Source organism: Mus caroli, chromosome 4, assembly GCF_900094665.2.
Source record: "Mus caroli chromosome 4, CAROLI_EIJ_v1.1, whole genome shotgun sequence".
Taxonomy (NCBI): domain Eukaryota; kingdom Metazoa; phylum Chordata; class Mammalia; order Rodentia; family Muridae; genus Mus; species Mus caroli.
Window position 1 is genome coordinate 43420621 of NC_034573.1, and position 16314 is coordinate 43436934.

The 16314-nt window shown below is 40.9% G+C and overlaps 2 protein-coding genes across 2 annotated transcripts in view; one reads left to right on the plus strand and one right to left on the minus strand.

Moving 5' to 3' along the window:
• Positions 1 to 1177: 1177 nt before the first annotated feature.
• Positions 1178 to 8183, minus strand: Mrpl50 (mitochondrial ribosomal protein L50). The gene is made up of 2 exons (XM_021160650.1): positions 8067 to 8183; positions 1178 to 1783 (listed from the first exon to the last, which is right to left on the minus strand). The coding sequence occupies exons 1-2, from the start codon at positions 8156 to 8158 to the stop codon at positions 1396 to 1398; spliced, it is 480 nt and encodes a 159-aa protein (XP_021016309.1). The 5' UTR covers positions 8159 to 8183; the 3' UTR covers positions 1178 to 1395.
• Positions 8184 to 8280: 97 nt separating this feature from the next.
• Znf189 (zinc finger protein 189) overlaps positions 8281 to 16314 on the plus strand; it is a 12150-nt gene continuing 4116 nt past the window's right edge. The window contains exons 1-2 of the mRNA XM_021159594.1: positions 8281 to 8701; positions 9506 to 9590. Of these exons, the coding sequence (XP_021015253.1) occupies positions 8669 to 8701; positions 9506 to 9590 (118 nt within the window). The 5' untranslated portion in view covers positions 8281 to 8668. The remainder of the gene's footprint in view (positions 8702 to 9505; positions 9591 to 16314) is intronic.

Consider the following 16314-nt stretch of genomic DNA (forward strand, 5'->3'; position numbering starts at 1 on the left):
CCAGATGTTCACGTTTCCTTCAAACATCTAATACATTTTGTTTGGTAGCTGGTCTTTTGGCTACTGTGTGGGTTCGTTTTCTTCCGCCCTTCTCCACTCCTCTTCTTCTACTCCTTCAACCCCCTAAAACTAGATAGCACAGAAAAAAGGACAGAGGGGAAAATGTTACTATTAGACTTTCTGCCCATTAGGGGCATCAAGTTCCTTGGGGCAAGCATCAGGACATCAAATTTCTTCTTCTTGTTTCTTCTTTGTTCATGAGTGCTTAACAAATCACAACCAACAGCAATCAACAACTCAACGCCTCATAGAGCCCTAACATTTATCCTCTGAAGAATCCCCAGAATTCAAAACCTCACTCAATCACAGAAACTATCTGCAGCTGGAAGAATCATGCCCCTGCTAGAGCACAAGGCAAATTACTCAGCTGCTGTGGAAAAGTCTGAAGCAGCCCCAGATTCCACACCTACAGTATTTCTGTGTTTCTTTTTAAGACACCAAAATTCTCACTATACATTTTGTTATTTGTATATATAATAGCCCCATATCTTTGAGCCTTAATAAGAACATTTTATTGAAACTACTACTTTAGCCGTATGACAGGCAAAGAAAACATCTGAACTTGCAATGACCTCTTATCTGAAGCCCGAGGTACTTAATATTTTCGAGTGATGGTTAATCTTGGTTATCACTGACTGATCTGGAGTCAACTAAAAGACAAGCAGCTGGCCACTCCACTAAGGGATTTTCTTAAGCAGATTGTCTCAAGAGGGAAGTGCACTGTAAATGTGGGCAGAACCCACGTAGAAGGAAGGTCTGATTTTCCTTCCACCTGCTTGCCTTCACTCGACTGACAAGTACATCCATCTTGTTCCTGCCATTGCTGCATCTTTTCGTCCATATTAGAACCATCTTCTTCAGGCGGCCAGCATGAACTGAAGGTCAGTAGGCTTTTCAAAGAATCCCCCAGGCCTTCAGCAACAGCTTGGTACTGCTGAGACAGTCAGCCTCATGAAGGGTGCAACTACCAGGTTCTTGGCCTCTCTGGTGTGAAACAGCCATTGATGAACTGCCCAGATCCTAATGTGAGCTAAAGTAATAAACCTCCTTTAAATGTTTTCATGCTATCACTTCTGTTCCTCCCAACAGAATGTACCTTGGAATAAGAACGTTTTCATAAGTTATCAAGACTTGATTTTATTGGGGGAAAAATAGCTTTAGCAAATGTTGATTCTCCTTGGGGTGTGGGGGAAGATGTGCTGTTCTACAAGGAGCAAAAAAAGTATACAAAAAAGAAGTTTTGAGAAAAGTTCTGGTAGGTAACATCTCAAAAAATCAGTCATGCTAGTGAGAATAAGAATGAATGACCCCCAACGTGGTCTCTGACCAGACTGCTCAGTAACTCCAACTGATTTTCAAATTGGGTGGTAAATTACTAGCAACAAGTTCATCAAATTTAGATTTGTCTTGAACAGGAACATTATAGAAATCAAGAACATCTCTGACCCTGCACATTTGGTGAAGCCTGGAGTTAGGGACCGCATGGCCTAAGTCATCAGCTAAGTCTGCTAAGAGTCTGAATTTCATATGTCCATCATCCAGGGAGATATCTTGCCAATTATTAGGAAGCGATGAGCCCAAAACTTCTTTAATATGAGATTCCAAGCGACTCTGGAGATCACTGGGTGGTGTGTACGCTCGGCTTCGTAAGGGTGGACACACCAAAACAGGTTCTTTTTTCACTTCTTCCACTGTCTCTGCCACAACTGGCTCCTTCTCCTTCCTGAAATGATCAAAAGCAAACATGTGAACCTTTGGCAGAAGCATCTGACAGAATCTTGCTTTGCAATCACAATCAAGTTTTTTTGCACACTTAGGGCTTTCCGAGCGCAGTGGAGAGGTAGAAAAGATTAAGATGGAAAACAACTCCTCAGACATGTACGGCTGAACCAACTGCTACAAAGAAAGCAAAAACTCAGTACACATTTACATGAGTACAAGTTCTAAAACTGAGTAAGAACAAAGATAAGATGAATTGTTCTGTAGGGGAGGGAGTCCTGTACTCTGTCTTATTAGTTTGTTTTCTATTGTTGTGACAAAATAAAGCAACTTGGAGAGGGAGGGTTTAATTTCAGCTTACAGTTCCATATCACACTTCATCACTGAAGGGTGTCAAGGTAGGAGCTGATACATGGAAGAGTACTGCTCACTGCATTGCTCCCTATGGCTTGCCCTGACTGCTTTCTTATAGCATCCAGAACCATTTGCCAGGGGGTTGTACCCCCATATTGAAGTAGAGCCTCCCACAATTTTCAATCAAGAAAATGCACCAGTCTTGTCCACAGGCCAATCTGGAAGGGACATTTTCTCAATTGAAGTTTCCTCTTTCAAATTTGACACAAAACTAGCCAGCATATCCTCCAAGATCTAACCCCAGTACGCCTAATTGGTAGGTAACTCCTACCAATTTCCTATATACATTATAGGCCTGCTCACACTAAACTACATTGTTTTCCAAACACATTGCCACTTTCCCAATACTTGTTATCTCATGTTATACATCCCCTCTTACACGAAACACTTTGATCATCTTTACTTATGGAAATAATACTTACTCTGTAAGTCCTAAGACAAAACTCATGTCTCTTAAGACCTTTAACCTGACTTCTCTAATCAATATTAAGTTCCTTTGATTTTTGCAGCAGTCTATAGAGCCCGTTGTATCCCATCCTATTTAAGTTTTAATTTTGATATATTCTACCTCACTTACAAAATTACAGCTTGATTGGACAATTTCTTGCTGTATGTGAGAGGTCAATCTGTTCACTGTAATATATTTAGTAGCATGCTGGCTTCAATTTACTTGATGACACTCCTCATAGCACTCCCGTCCTGGGTCACAACAACCAAGGACACTGCCAACACTGTTTCTTGAGAACCACCGCTCCAGATTGTAAGATCTTTAATATACTGTATTTTGTAAAATATACTCTACTTTGTAAATCTGAGGTTCTTTAAAAACAAACTTAACAAGCTCGTAGAAGAGAATCTGGCTGAAACACCACTTAAATGCCTTGGTTTGTGAACTACCTAAGTAATGTGTTTCCATGGACTTGACTGAAACTCACCATACCTACTGAAAACAGGGCACTAGAAATGAAGTCAAAAATATGCTTTGGAATATAACTTTTCTTGTTTACTTAAGACTTCGTTCCACCAACTAATCCTTCGTCCTTCATAAATTTTGATTAACATCTCAATACGTGCGGTGGTCTAAATAAACTCCTCAAAATCTTTTGTCCTGGACACTCTGTATTTGTAATTAGGTCTTTTTAGAGATAATTAGAGTTCATGAGCTAAGGAGATTGGGAAGTCCATAAAAGCATTAGTGGTATGACAGAGACAGGCTTGCTCTGCCTCACCACACCCTCTGATGTGTTATGAGGCAGCAAGAAGGCCCTCTACAGCTGTAGCACAATTAACAGTGCCATGCTATTTATAAATCACCCACTTTCAGTCATTTTGGAAAGGGAAATAGGACTCTACTACAGTAAGGTAAACAATAGACTGAAAGAACTTCCATTTTTGAAGAAAACTAACCGCTATTTCAACAAACATTCTCCAAAGAGTTGTTTATTGAGTTTTGGCTCACTCCCTCCCCATAGTCCTCCAGTCCCTTCCCTTACATTTCATCACTTTCAGAATAAAATGAAATTTAGGTAAAAAACTTAACACTCCAAAAGATAGAATAGCTAAAAATTAAAAAAACGAGGGCTAGAGAGATGGCTCACTTGTTAAAGGTAAGGCTCATAACCAAAACGTCAAAATAAAAACCAAACTCTAACTATATGCTGTCTACAAGAAACTTTTTCTCAGAATCAAGGGCTACATTAATCAAAACTGATAGGAAAAAAGGTATTCGATGGGAATAGAAAACAAAACAAAGTAGGAAGAGCTACACCTCTATCAAACCAAATAAACTTTTAAAGGTTATTAGATAATAATAAAATGATCAATTCAATTGGATATAAATAAATATGTACCCAATACCAGAGCACCGAAATATACTAAGTAAATATGGACAAGCCTGAAAAAATAAATCACCAAAATAACAGAACTCAATAGTACACGTTCAACAAACAGTGCTTAGCCTATTCACATAGAACACCAATATCAAACATTTTTTAGGATAGATTACATTATATCATGAAAGAAGACTCATGAATTTAGAAGTTCAAAATCATACAACATAGTCTTACTGACCACAAAGGAAAAAACTAATCACCAGAAAGGCAAGAGAAAAAGAATATTAACAAATGTATCAATACTAAGCAATATACCGTGGGTCAACGAGGAAATAAAAAAGGAGCTTCCAGAGTATCTCATTATCATAAAGGGCTGGAGACTTGGCTTTGTGGGTAAAATGCCTGCCAAGTGCGGTGGTTTGAATAGGGATGACTCCCATAGATTTGAAGGATTGGTCACCAGGGAGTGGCACTATTAGGGGGTGTGGCCTTGGTGGAGGAAAATATGTCTTTGAGGGGAGGACTTTAAGGTGTCAAATGCTCAAGCCAGGCCAAATGTTTATTTCTCCTCCAGCCTGCAGAGATGTAGCACTATGTCTGCCTACATGCCACCATGCTTTCTGCCATGATGATAATGGACTGAACCTCTGAAACATAAGCCAGTCCCAATTAAATGTTTTCCTTTATAAGAGTTGCCGTGGTCAGCCTCTCAGGAGCCTGATATAGCTGTCTCCTGAGAGGCTCTGCCAGAACCTGACAAATACAGAGGCAGATGCTAGCAGCCAACCATTAGACTGAGCATGAGGTCCCCAATGGAGGCGTTATAGAGAAAAGACTGAAGGAGCAGAAGGGGTTGCAACCCCATAGGAAGAATAACATTATCAACCAACCAGACTCCAGAGCTCCCAGAGACTAAACCACCAACCAAGGAGTATACATGGAGGGTCCCATGGCTCCAGCAGCATAGCAGAGGATGACCTTGTCGGGCATCAATGAGAGGAGAGGCCCTTGGTCCTGTGAAAGGTTGATGGATGTCTCAGTGTAGGGGAATGGCAGGGTGGGGAAGTGGGAGTGCATGGGGGAATACCCTCATAGAAACAGGGGGAGGGGGAGAGGGAACCAGGAAATGGGATAACATTTGAAATATAAATAAAGAAAATATCCAATAAAGAAGAAAAGAAGAGAAGAGAAGAGAAGAGAAGAGAAGAGAAGAGAAGAGAAGAGAAGAGAAGAGAAGAGAAGAGAGAAGAGTTGCTGTGGTCATGGAGTCTCATCAATAGAAACCAAACCAACCAAACATCAGGACTGAGTTCAATATTCAGCATCCAGGAGAGAAAATTAATAGTGTGTACATGTTTGTAGTCAGAAAACTGGAAAGGAGGTCTCAGGGCTGGCTAGTCTAGTCAAGTCATAGGGCTCCAGGTTCAATGAGAGACCATGTCTTAAACTATAAAGCAGGGCATGCCTGAAGAAAACACTCAACTTCACACACACAACACATACACAATCACACATACAGACACAATATCTTGAGTTGGGTGAAAATGTATAACATAACAGTGCTGGCTACTTTTAGGTCAACTTGGCACAGCTAGAGTCATTTGGGGAAAGGGAATCTCACTTTAAGGAAAGGCCCCCACAAGACTGGCCCATGGGCAAGCCTGTGCCTGAGGTAGTTATTGATTAATAATTAATGTGGGAGTGCACCTTGGGTGGTGCCACACTTAGTCTGGTGGTCCTGTATGCTAAAAGAAAGCAAGTAGAGCAAGTTATGCAGAAGCAAGCCAGAATGCAGCACTGCTCCATGGTCTCTCCATAGTTCCTGCCTCCAAGGTTCCTGTTCTGAGATCCTGGCCTGACTTCCCCAAGCTGTAAAATAAAATAAACCCCTTGTTAGTATCAGGCACACCCATGAACAACTGGAAGCGACATCACAGCAATCAGGTATCTTTACAGGCAGCTCTCAGACCCAGAGAAGAGTCATGTCATCTCTAGAAGACAGTGTAGCTCCTGGCTCCTGCTGTGTCTATTCACCCTGCCCCCCTCTCTCTTTCCTTCCACAGTCTCCCAAAGGCTGCCTCTGACCCCCTCCCATGTGAGACCTGCTGCACGGTGTGATTTATTTAGAACCATGACGCTTATTTCTAACACTCCTTCCTCCTCAAGTTGCTTTTGGTCATGGTATTTTATCACAATAGAAACCCTAACAAAGACAATAACAAACATAAAAAGAAAGCCAGCACTAAGGTGAATTTATAGTAATAAATGACTACATCACTAAAGATTTTAAGCAACTTAATAGTGAACCACATGAAACTAAAAAAAGAAAAATGTAAATCCCGAAGTGAGCAAAACAAAAGCAATAATAAAGAGCAGAAAAGACACAAATCTCATAAAAAGAAACCAACAAAACTAAGGGCTAATACAGAAAACCTCAAAACCTCATGTAATTAAAATCAGAAATATAAGGTGATACAAGAGATGTTTCACAAATAAAAAGTTACCAGAAGAAGCTGCACAGGCTGCAGAACCTAAAAGAAGCAGTTAAGATCCCAGGTACAGATAACCCTAAACCAAGAAAGAATACAAAGCCTACGCCAGTCAATAGCAAGCAAAGAGACATTTAATAAAGGGTCAGAAGTTGAGGGCTGGAGAACTTTGAGTTCAGAAGTTAAGAGAACTTGCTGCTCTTCCAGAGTGCAGTCCTCAGCACCCACCTCAGGCTGCTAGCTCACAATCTCTTGTAACGCCAGCCCCAGGGGATCTGACACCCTCTTCTGTCCTCAGAGAGTATCAGCACACATACATACACATATGGACATAAATAAAATAAATCCTCAATAAAATCAGTGGTTTCTCTAGAGAAATAGTAAATCATTCCCCCACCCCCACCCCCAAAATGATCAAGAAATCTGGTTTGTTTATAACAGCAGGAAAAAAATATTTAGGAAAACAAAATAACCAAGCAGGTTAAAGATCTATACTCTGAAAACTCTAAACCATCCATGAAAGAAACAGAAAACACACATATAAATGAAGAGAGAGTCCATGTTCAATGACTGTGCCATGTCTGCATTACTTAAATATTTAACTCAAAAAATAGAATGGCTTTTTCCAAAGACATAAAGAGTAATCTTAAATTACGAATAGCTGCGGCAATCATGAGCAAGAACAACATGGAAGAAATTATACTTCAAGATTTAAAATTCTAACACAGAGCTATGATGATTGACAATAAACAAAACAAACAAACAAAACGAAAAAAAGGGATGTAAAAAGGTTGGATTGGCCTGACTGCTGAAATCACTCCTCTATGTGAATACACATCACTACATCCATTTACACCTTTAAGAACGGGTACCTGAAAAATGAACAGTTTATCACCAACTCCTCCTATGAGGACAAAGATTTGGTCTAATTAACCACTGTATCTTTAATATTTATCATATAGTAGACACTAAAATCTCTGTTGAGTGAATAAAAGAAACGAACTTGGGACATCTGACACTAACCAGGGAAAGGTTAGAGTTAATACATGGGGTGAGGATTCAAACTTCTAACTTACTACGTTCCTTGTTCTCTAAGGTCCCAGCGGTTAAATTTTCAGGCCCTAAATATTATCTAAGTCATATACATAGATCCCACAGGATGCAGTGAGGAAAACTGTGGGTAAGCAGCTAAGTCACGGGGCTTCTGGATCCACCATGTGCGCGCTTCTCTTCAGTGGACCTCAGTTCCCTCCCGTGTCACAATACTAAAGCGTGGGAAAGAGAGTACTGCTGTGTACACACTTAGAGACACGGAAGGCATTTAGAAACTATTTTGTTGTATGCATCAGTGAAATCTGGGAAAGGGCACCGTGTTGCCGTTAGGAGCGGTCCTGCCAATCGCGGAAACGTAAGCTTTTAGCTCGGATCCCTACTCCACGCTAACCTCCTTGAAGGCTCAGGACCAGGGTCCCATCTTAACCCTCTGAATTCGTCCCCTCCGCTTCTGATTACTTACGTGGAACTTAGCCCATTGAGAAACACTCAGATTTACCTGGATCGAGACCAAAATTCTCTACGTGTTGCCAAGGGAAGCTTACACAGCCAGCCTCTTCTTGTAAACCGAGACACGACCAGCGCCGCCATTCTCGACCAGCAACCCAGGAGCGCCGGACGTGCCCGACTCAGCCAATCAGATGAAAGCTTACTTCAGCGGTCCCTGACGTTGCCCAGACCTATGCATTCCGGGAAATGTAGTTCGCTTGCCATTTACGGAAGAAGGCTGTGGCTCGCTCCCTGGGCATGTTGGGAGTTGTAGTTGGAGAGGTTCCGCGAAGGCTCCGGGTAACGCCTTCTGGTCCGGGGGTGGTCGGTAGTAGTGCAGCTTGACTTTGAGGCGGAGGAATTGGCAACAAGGAGGAGATATTACAGGGAGACCCTAAGGCTAGGCAGCGGGACAGAGGACGGGGCTTGGGGTTGGAGGACAGACAGACAGAACGTCTGATATGCCCCCTGGGAACTTGACCGCTCCGAGACAGAGGCAGGACCACACCAGACCCATCCGGTGAGCCCCTTCTCGCCGAGCCTTATTTCCAACAGCCATCTAGGCCTCATCAGAGCCCCAGTGTTGTGTGGCTGCTATTCCTGAACGAGGCGATGGCGTCCCCAAGCCCACCGCTGGAGCCAAAGGTGAGTTGCCCTTTCAAGAGATCTCCGTTATTTCACCACTCCCAAGACAGCAAGGCCGCGCCATCACCTCTTCCCCTGTCCCCAGCTCCTGGCCATCTCTACAACTCTTAAGAAAGGACCCCAGTCAACTCCTGTGTACCCTTGCTGCGGGACATACCCCTTGCTGCAAGGTGCTTTTAGTTCACGTACAAACTTCCCAAGGCCCCTTTTTCTTTTCTTTCTTTTTTTCTTTCTTTTTTTTTTTTTTTCAAGAGTAACTTGATAAATCGGCTGGGGAAAATTAAGACTGCTCCAAGTTAGTTCTCATTTATGAGTTTCTCAGGTGAGGCACTTTTTTCTTTTTTCTTTTTTTTTTTTTAAATCTCGTCTGTCCTCTGCAGCTAGCACAATGTCTGAACTCAAGATGAGTGTTTAGAAATCCTAATGGAACTGAGTCGAATTGGGTCCCAAGCTGGTGAGGTCGAACAGTGAGGCCAGGGAACATTGGGGTGGTCTTAAGGCTGTTAACTAAAAATAGTCGTGGTATTAGTGTGTAATAACTAAAGCAGAGAAGACCATCGGTTTGGAAGGTGTGGATCCAGATCAGTCCGGATCCTTTCCAGTCTGAGGTGCCATGAATTGAGCACCTTTTGGAACTCTTACTTGCCGTGTTCCTCCTAGTGAATGGGAGCATGGTAAAGTGACAATAACTTCTCCCACTTTCAGTGGGAATAATTGTCCCTGAGACCACTGGAACTGACTACAGAGATAAAACAATTCCAGCAGTGGCTGACATTTGAGGGTATGGCTATGTTTCTTACTCAGGAGGAGTGGGGTTATCTGGATCCAGCTCCGAAAAGCCTGTATAAAGATGTCATGATGGACAGCTACGGAAAGCTGGTCTCGCTGGGTAAGAATGCGCTCTTTTTCTAACTAAAATATCTAATAAGGTACTAACACTTAAACCCAGAATGCTTCAAGCAGTGTAACTGACACCAGCACTATTTGGTCCCAACCTTCTGATTCGGATCTTTCTACAACTCTGGTCTCCCTCGCTTCCTTGTCAGCAAAGGCTGGCTTTGGCAGCTTCAGGATCTCATTCCCAGACGGCTCTGTTGGCTCTGTACTTTCCTTCCCGGTTCATCTTCCCACGGCTCTCCTCCCACCCTCTTTTCACTCTGCCTTCTGGAGCCTGGGCTGCTCATCACACAGTGTTCCTTACCACTCCGGCCTACACTGAAAGCTGGCACAGAGCCGAGCACGCCACTTCTCTGGCAGACCTTCAAGTGGGGGATGCTCATTCTCCCAGGTCCTCCTTCCTCTCGCTTTGTCTCAGGACTGGGAGGCAGAAGTAAAGTGTTCTCCCAGCTCTCCCAGTGCTTGTCCCAAAGCATTTATTTTTCCACCTTCCAGGAGCATGTCCTTGTGCGGGGTCAGCAGTCCTGTTTCACCCAGTGCTCCTGTTTATCATCATCTGTCACCACACTCCCACCCCCACCACCTCCCACTACCACCCCACCACCACCCTGCTTAACCCAGTCATTGAGTGAGCTGCAGTGAGTCTTGATCCTGTAGACTTCAGGAACCCTGCTTTCCATACCATTGACCCTGGCCTTAATTTTGTTATGACAAGCGAGTCTGAAAACACAGTATCCTGGTCTCTGACCACTGTTGACAAATAAACAAAGAGCCAGACAGGCTTGCTTCTTGCCCTGGTGGAGCCTAACTGCAGCTTACATTTCCGTCTCTCCTTCACCTTTCCACCTGAAGCAGTTCATTCATAATGCATGTTCTGTCCCGTGATGTATTCATGTCTCCCCCATGGTGTCAGTTCTCCCGACTTGTGAAGATCTCTTCTAATTACCAGCATGTTGTCTGGCCACTTTGATACTATTGCTAGACTTACTCTACAAATTTCAAAGCATGTATCTTTTATAAGATCTGTCCCTTCTGTCCCCTTCTACCTGATTCCCAAACATCGCAGGATCAGTGTCCTATAAGTATCTAGTGAGGAGGGATTTTTTGTTTTCTTTTTGTTTTAGTTTGGTTTGGTTTGACTTTTTTGAGACGGGTTCTCACTGTGAGGCCCCGGTTGGCATGGAACTCACTCTGTAGACCAGGCTGGGCTGGAGGATCAAGCGAGCCTAGGGCCTTATTGATGCTAAGCATCTTCTCTACCAGTGAAGTACAGCCCCAGCTCTTTTCCTTAGTAACCCTTGTTCTAATATAGATTTATATCATAGTCTTCCCAACTTGGGGGAAAGAAAGAAACTTAACTGGACCAATGGCTCCCTCATGCTGTTTTCTGTGACTTACTACATTTCTTTTGCCCATCAAGGTTTTATCAATTCCTGTGTATTTTATACAACTCTACCTTCTCATGTCTGTGATTTTTGTCTTGCCTGCTCAGACTCCTCAGACACATTTTGGACCTTATTCTTCCTCTTTATGGATGTTTATGACTTTGTTTTGAGACAGGTTTTTGCTTCAAAGCCCAGGCTGGCTTCAAATTCACAATCTTCTTGCTCCAGTCACCCAGACTACTGAGACTCCAGGCATGCCCCACTGCACATCTGTTGAAAACTCTTTATAGCTATTTTTCCATTTGCTTGTGTTCCTTACTCTCTATACCCATTGCTCAGAGGGCCTTCCCTATACTCAGATCATTGGCTGCCACCACTGATGGTAAATCTCACCTAAGAGAGGTAATGTGGCACCCACCTAGATCCTACGTGTGACTCTGACTTCTTCCACTGCCAGTTTCGTGACTGTGGGGAAATCTTTTCATTGTTCTTCAGTAAGTGGAAATAGTAACAACATGTACTTCCTAGGTTGTTGTTTCTCTAACTGGGCTAATATATAGGTAAAGTACTTCAAATGCTGATCAGCGGATAATAAAAATAATGAAAATCTCACTTGATGTTTCGTTTTTTGCACCACCACCTCCTCCCCGCCCTTGATTTGATTGGTATTTTTCCTTTTCACCTCTGTTGAGTATCACATTTGCAGTTTTCTTCTTTTGGAAACAATGTAAGTTATGTCTGACAAGTCTGAGGAGTCTCCTCTGCACAGTGAAGTCCCCCTCTTTACTACTTTGTCTTGACTGCCATTTCTATCATTCTGCAAACCATTCTTTATGTTCATTCTTAGGACACACTGGTCAGCACTGAGGGCAGTAACTGTCTTTTTCATTGCATGTTTCCAGCACTTACCATAAAGCTAGGCCTGAATCGCATGCTGCTTGAATAGTCATCTTTCTGGGGAAATACACAAGTTAATTTAAAAACCGTTGCATTATTATCGTGGTTGCATTATTGCCTCAACACTAAACTGCTTAGCACTAACTACACTAAGTTCTCACCACCAAGATGATTTTGTACTCGTATATGTTTAAAACTTTTGATGGTTTCTGGTACTTTAAGGGATAAAAATCTTAATTTTCTATCACACTGGAAGCTGAACAAATTCAGCTCTTTTCTTTATTTAATATCAAGTACAGCTTTTCACTGTTCTTTATTTTACTCCTTCCACAGTCTCTTCAATAGATGCTGCTTCCGTCCCTTGATGAGTGCTCCCTACCCTTGATGAGTGCTCCTTTAACCCCAGATCACTGTGCTCTTCTGCTCCAATGTACTATTATCCATTTCATCTGATAGTTTTCCAAACATATCTCTTTATAGTATTCGCTCTTCATACCTTTTCATGATGATTTTTTTATCTTTAAATTTTTAATAGCAACTTTGATGATAAAGGTAATAGCTAATCACTCAGTTCTTTGGTTTTTATTTCAGTGACTCATACTGGATCTTCTAAGAACTGAGAGTCATTGAGCCTACAAAACCTTGAGCTCAACTTTTTTCTTTTCTTTGACCATGTTCTCTCCTCAGTTAAAGTACTCGTTCTATATGAGCAGTCACTAAGCACTGTGCTAGGCCCTACAAATTCCAGCTCTCCATTCTCCAATTTTGTTAACCAAAAGAATTGTCCATTATATAATCTGTTAGGTAGCAAAATTATCAACTGTGGCCACAGGTCAAATCTGTCCCACAGTCTATTTTCATAAATCAATTTTTTATTCAAACAGGCAAACCCACACCTTAATGCAATGTCTATAATACTTTTGAGCTATAATAGCAGGGGTTATATAGCTAGAGTTAAAATAATGTCTGACCCTTTATGGAAAAAGTATAAACTACAGTTGTAAAGTTGATTTAGAGTCATGTTGCCATCAATATCTTCTTAGCCATCAGATTATTAGTCCTATTTAGTGGAAGATATTAATTAATGCTAGTATAAGCCACTAAGGGGATTTTTAAAAATAGGGCCATATATCTTATACAATATACAGGCATGATTATAGCTGATGCGAATAGTACTGGAAGAAGTCAGTCACAAGAAGTAAGGGATTGTGTGTATGGGTTTTGTTTTGTTTTGTTTTTAGTCAAATTGAGCTGCTGTAACAAAAGACTGTAAGCTAGGTGCTGTAAGCACAGTTATTTGTCTCTGCTCCCCTAGACCTGTGAAGCACCCCAAATAATCCATATTGCATCTTCATATTTTGCATAAGGAGAAATTATATATTTTCAATTTATGTTTAGAATTCTTTCCCACAGTTCTGAGGAGCTTCCTAAAGGTCTCAGAGTTTAGCATTTTGCTGAGGCATAAGCCACACCTTTGCTCCTAGACTCGTGCTGTCTCATCTCTGATTATCATGGCGTCATTAACCTTGGAAGAGAGGACATTCCTCGAAGGTGGAGCACAAAAGCCTTACACCCACAGCAGCTATCAACACTTGTGGAGGCCCATGCCCTGTTGTCTCTGTTCCAGTGGCAGGAACCATGTTTTTCCATCCCTTAGATTGCCAATCAGGACTCAGCATTTATTTATTATAAGCAGTCTGTATTATTTTGATCAGAATATTAATAGTTATGGATTAGTTTGTGAAGAATTGAATATCATTAACCATTTCATTGGCTCTGTTTAACTGTCCTTTTTCTTTCAGAAAAAAATTTTTTTTGAATAGGTTCTTTTAGATCTTATACTTTAGGTTTGTTTTTGTTTGTTTGTTTGTTTGTCTTTTTTGTATGTGTTAGAGGTTAGGGAGTCTCACTTTGTGGCCCTTGGCTGGTCTCAAACTCCAGGACTTAAATCATCCTGCTATTTCAGCCTCTGAAGTAGCTGGGTCTATAGACTTGTATCACTACAATTCATTTGGTCTTTTTGTTTTGTTTTATATTTTCAGTCATAGAGTATTGCTATGTAGCCCAGGATAGTCTGCCCTCATTAGCACTGGTTAGCCTCAAGCTATACTAGTTTTTCTGCCTTGATCTCTTTGAGTGTTAAGATTATAGGGATATACTACCATACCTGGTTCTAAACTTGTACGTTGTTTAGTTATGTTTGTTCCTGGGTTTTGTATTTTCTGCTACTACTGTAAAGAGCATAGTTCATTTTTCTGTAGTATTTACTAGCTGATTTTTGTGGTAATGCACACATACCAGAAAAATCTTATTTTCTTGAATAAACAACCAGGTAAAGTACAGATTAGCACTAGTTTCCAAGGAAACTTGTTGCTTACTATAGTTATTAACAAAAATAGTTAGCATTTAAGGAAAGAAAAACACCTAAATCTATTTGGTGAATTTTGCAAGGACTTTTTAGGGTAACTCCTTTGGGCCAAATCCCAAAGTCCCAAGGGCATCTTTGGTAAACAGTGTTGAAGAATGACTATTAAGTGAGATCTACAAAAGTATGATGGAAAAGACTGGACACGTGATTTCCCCATGTGCTAGATCTTAGCTATCGAATAGAAAGATTGATTGAGGCATAGAGGCCATATCATGACAAGTTTGACAATATCATAATCGAAAGGAAGTATCACTTCATCTTAAAGTGATGTGGTTGGTGAATCCTCAGGTAATGACATGAATAGAATTTTATTTCTAAACATCTGGATCCATACGGCTAATGTAGTGCAATGGCAAGCTTAAGATAAATGGGTATCTGGTTATGAAAATCAAGGTAAGAAATAGATATTAGAAAGAAATCTATAGTTTCTTCAGATTAACAGAAAAAAGGGAGAAACCTAGGATTTGAGAATAATAAATAGTGGTGTAGATTAGAAATGAAGAGACATTAAGAGATGATGCTGACGATGACGATACATTTAACTGGAAGGTATTTTGTATAGGAATATAATCCTGAGTAACAGCTACACAAAGCAGTTGTCAAAGGTAGATGAAATAATGAGGTAAATTCAGTAGAAAAAGCCAAAGAAGGAGGAAGCCAAAGAGCGAGTGAGCGAGAGAGAGAGAGTGAGAGAGCAAGCATCAAAAAAGAGAAGTAGGGTTAAGAAATGGAGTGATCAGCCGGGCGTGGTGGTACACACCTTTAATCCCAGCACTCGGGAGGCAGAGGCAGGCGGATTTCTGAGTTCGAGGCCAGCCTGGTCTACANAGTGAGTTCCAGGACAGCCAGGGCTACACAGGGAAACCCTGTCTCAAAACACCAAAAAAAAAAAAAGAAAGAAAGAAAGAAAGAGAAAGAGAAAGAGAAAGAGAAAGAGAAAGAGAAAGAGAAAGAGAAAGAGAAAAAGAAAAGAAAAGAAAAGAAAAGAAAAGAAAAGAAAAGTAAAGGAGTAATCAACAATATTGGGTGCTACCGAATAAAATAAAGACTATAAAATTCACTGTGTTGTTGGAAAGTCTTTAGTAATTTGGTGAGAAGTTCTCTCTCTGTTCTAGAAACAAAATATGCTTTGTTGTAGCTTACAGAATAAATCTAATAGGGAGAAGGTGAGGAGTAAGAAAACCAACAGAAAGCTGCAGTATAGGATTTTGTTTCGGGTAGCTTCTATCAAGAAAAAAAGGTTTCAGGCTCAAAATGGAGTAGGTCATGCCATGGTAGGAAGATGCCAATTGAACGAAGAGGAAAGAACTGAACACCTGCTCAGAAGAGAGTAGGGTCAGGAGGGGGAGTGAAACACTGTTGGAAATGAGTGACATATACATCCCCTTTTACAGATAGTTTTTATGGGTAGAGGTAGAAAGTTGAGGGACTTTACATTCCTTTGTTGTGTTAAAGGAAGAAAATCAATGACGTGAATCTGAGAGGAGATACTAGCCTAAGAAACAAACCAAGGTTCTCGTAGTTGCTTAGGGGATGAGTTTTGTTTGTTTGTTTGTTTGTTTGATGTATTTTAATTAGGGAAAGGTGGTATACACTAGCTTAGTAATGTCTGAAGTCATTAAAAAACTAGAAGACAACAAAATTGTGAGAAATACAATTTTGGAAGAGGATCTTGTTTAGGGTCAAATATGAAATAGAGTTATCAAACAACTGGAGTTAGAAAATCAGCCTGGTACTCTTTTATCATATAGCATTGTATTCTTTTCCCTTCACTTATGCAAGGTATTGTTAGATGGTGTGCTTTATTGCAGATGACATCATAAGCGACCACAGATGACTTTTTTCTGTGTTAACTATTAACATAGTTATATTTTATTCTTGTGGATAGATAGCTCAATCCTTTATTGTAGGCGCTATCTACTTAATATGTTATCATTTTTCTTGATATTTTCTCTCTAATTTTACTTAACGCCATTTTATTTGCTTTTTTTTTTTTTTTTTTTTTT

Excerpts from the sequence above, each read along its gene's own strand:
- Mrpl50 (XM_021160650.1), bottom strand. The coding sequence starts at position 8,158 with ATGGCGGCGCTGGTCGTGTCTCGGTTTACAAGAAGAGGCTGGCTGTGT. Across the intron at positions 1,784-8,066 it reads GAATTTTGGTCTCGATCCAG|GAAGGAGAAGGAGCCAGTTG; the intron begins GTAAATCTGAGT and ends TGATCATTTCAG.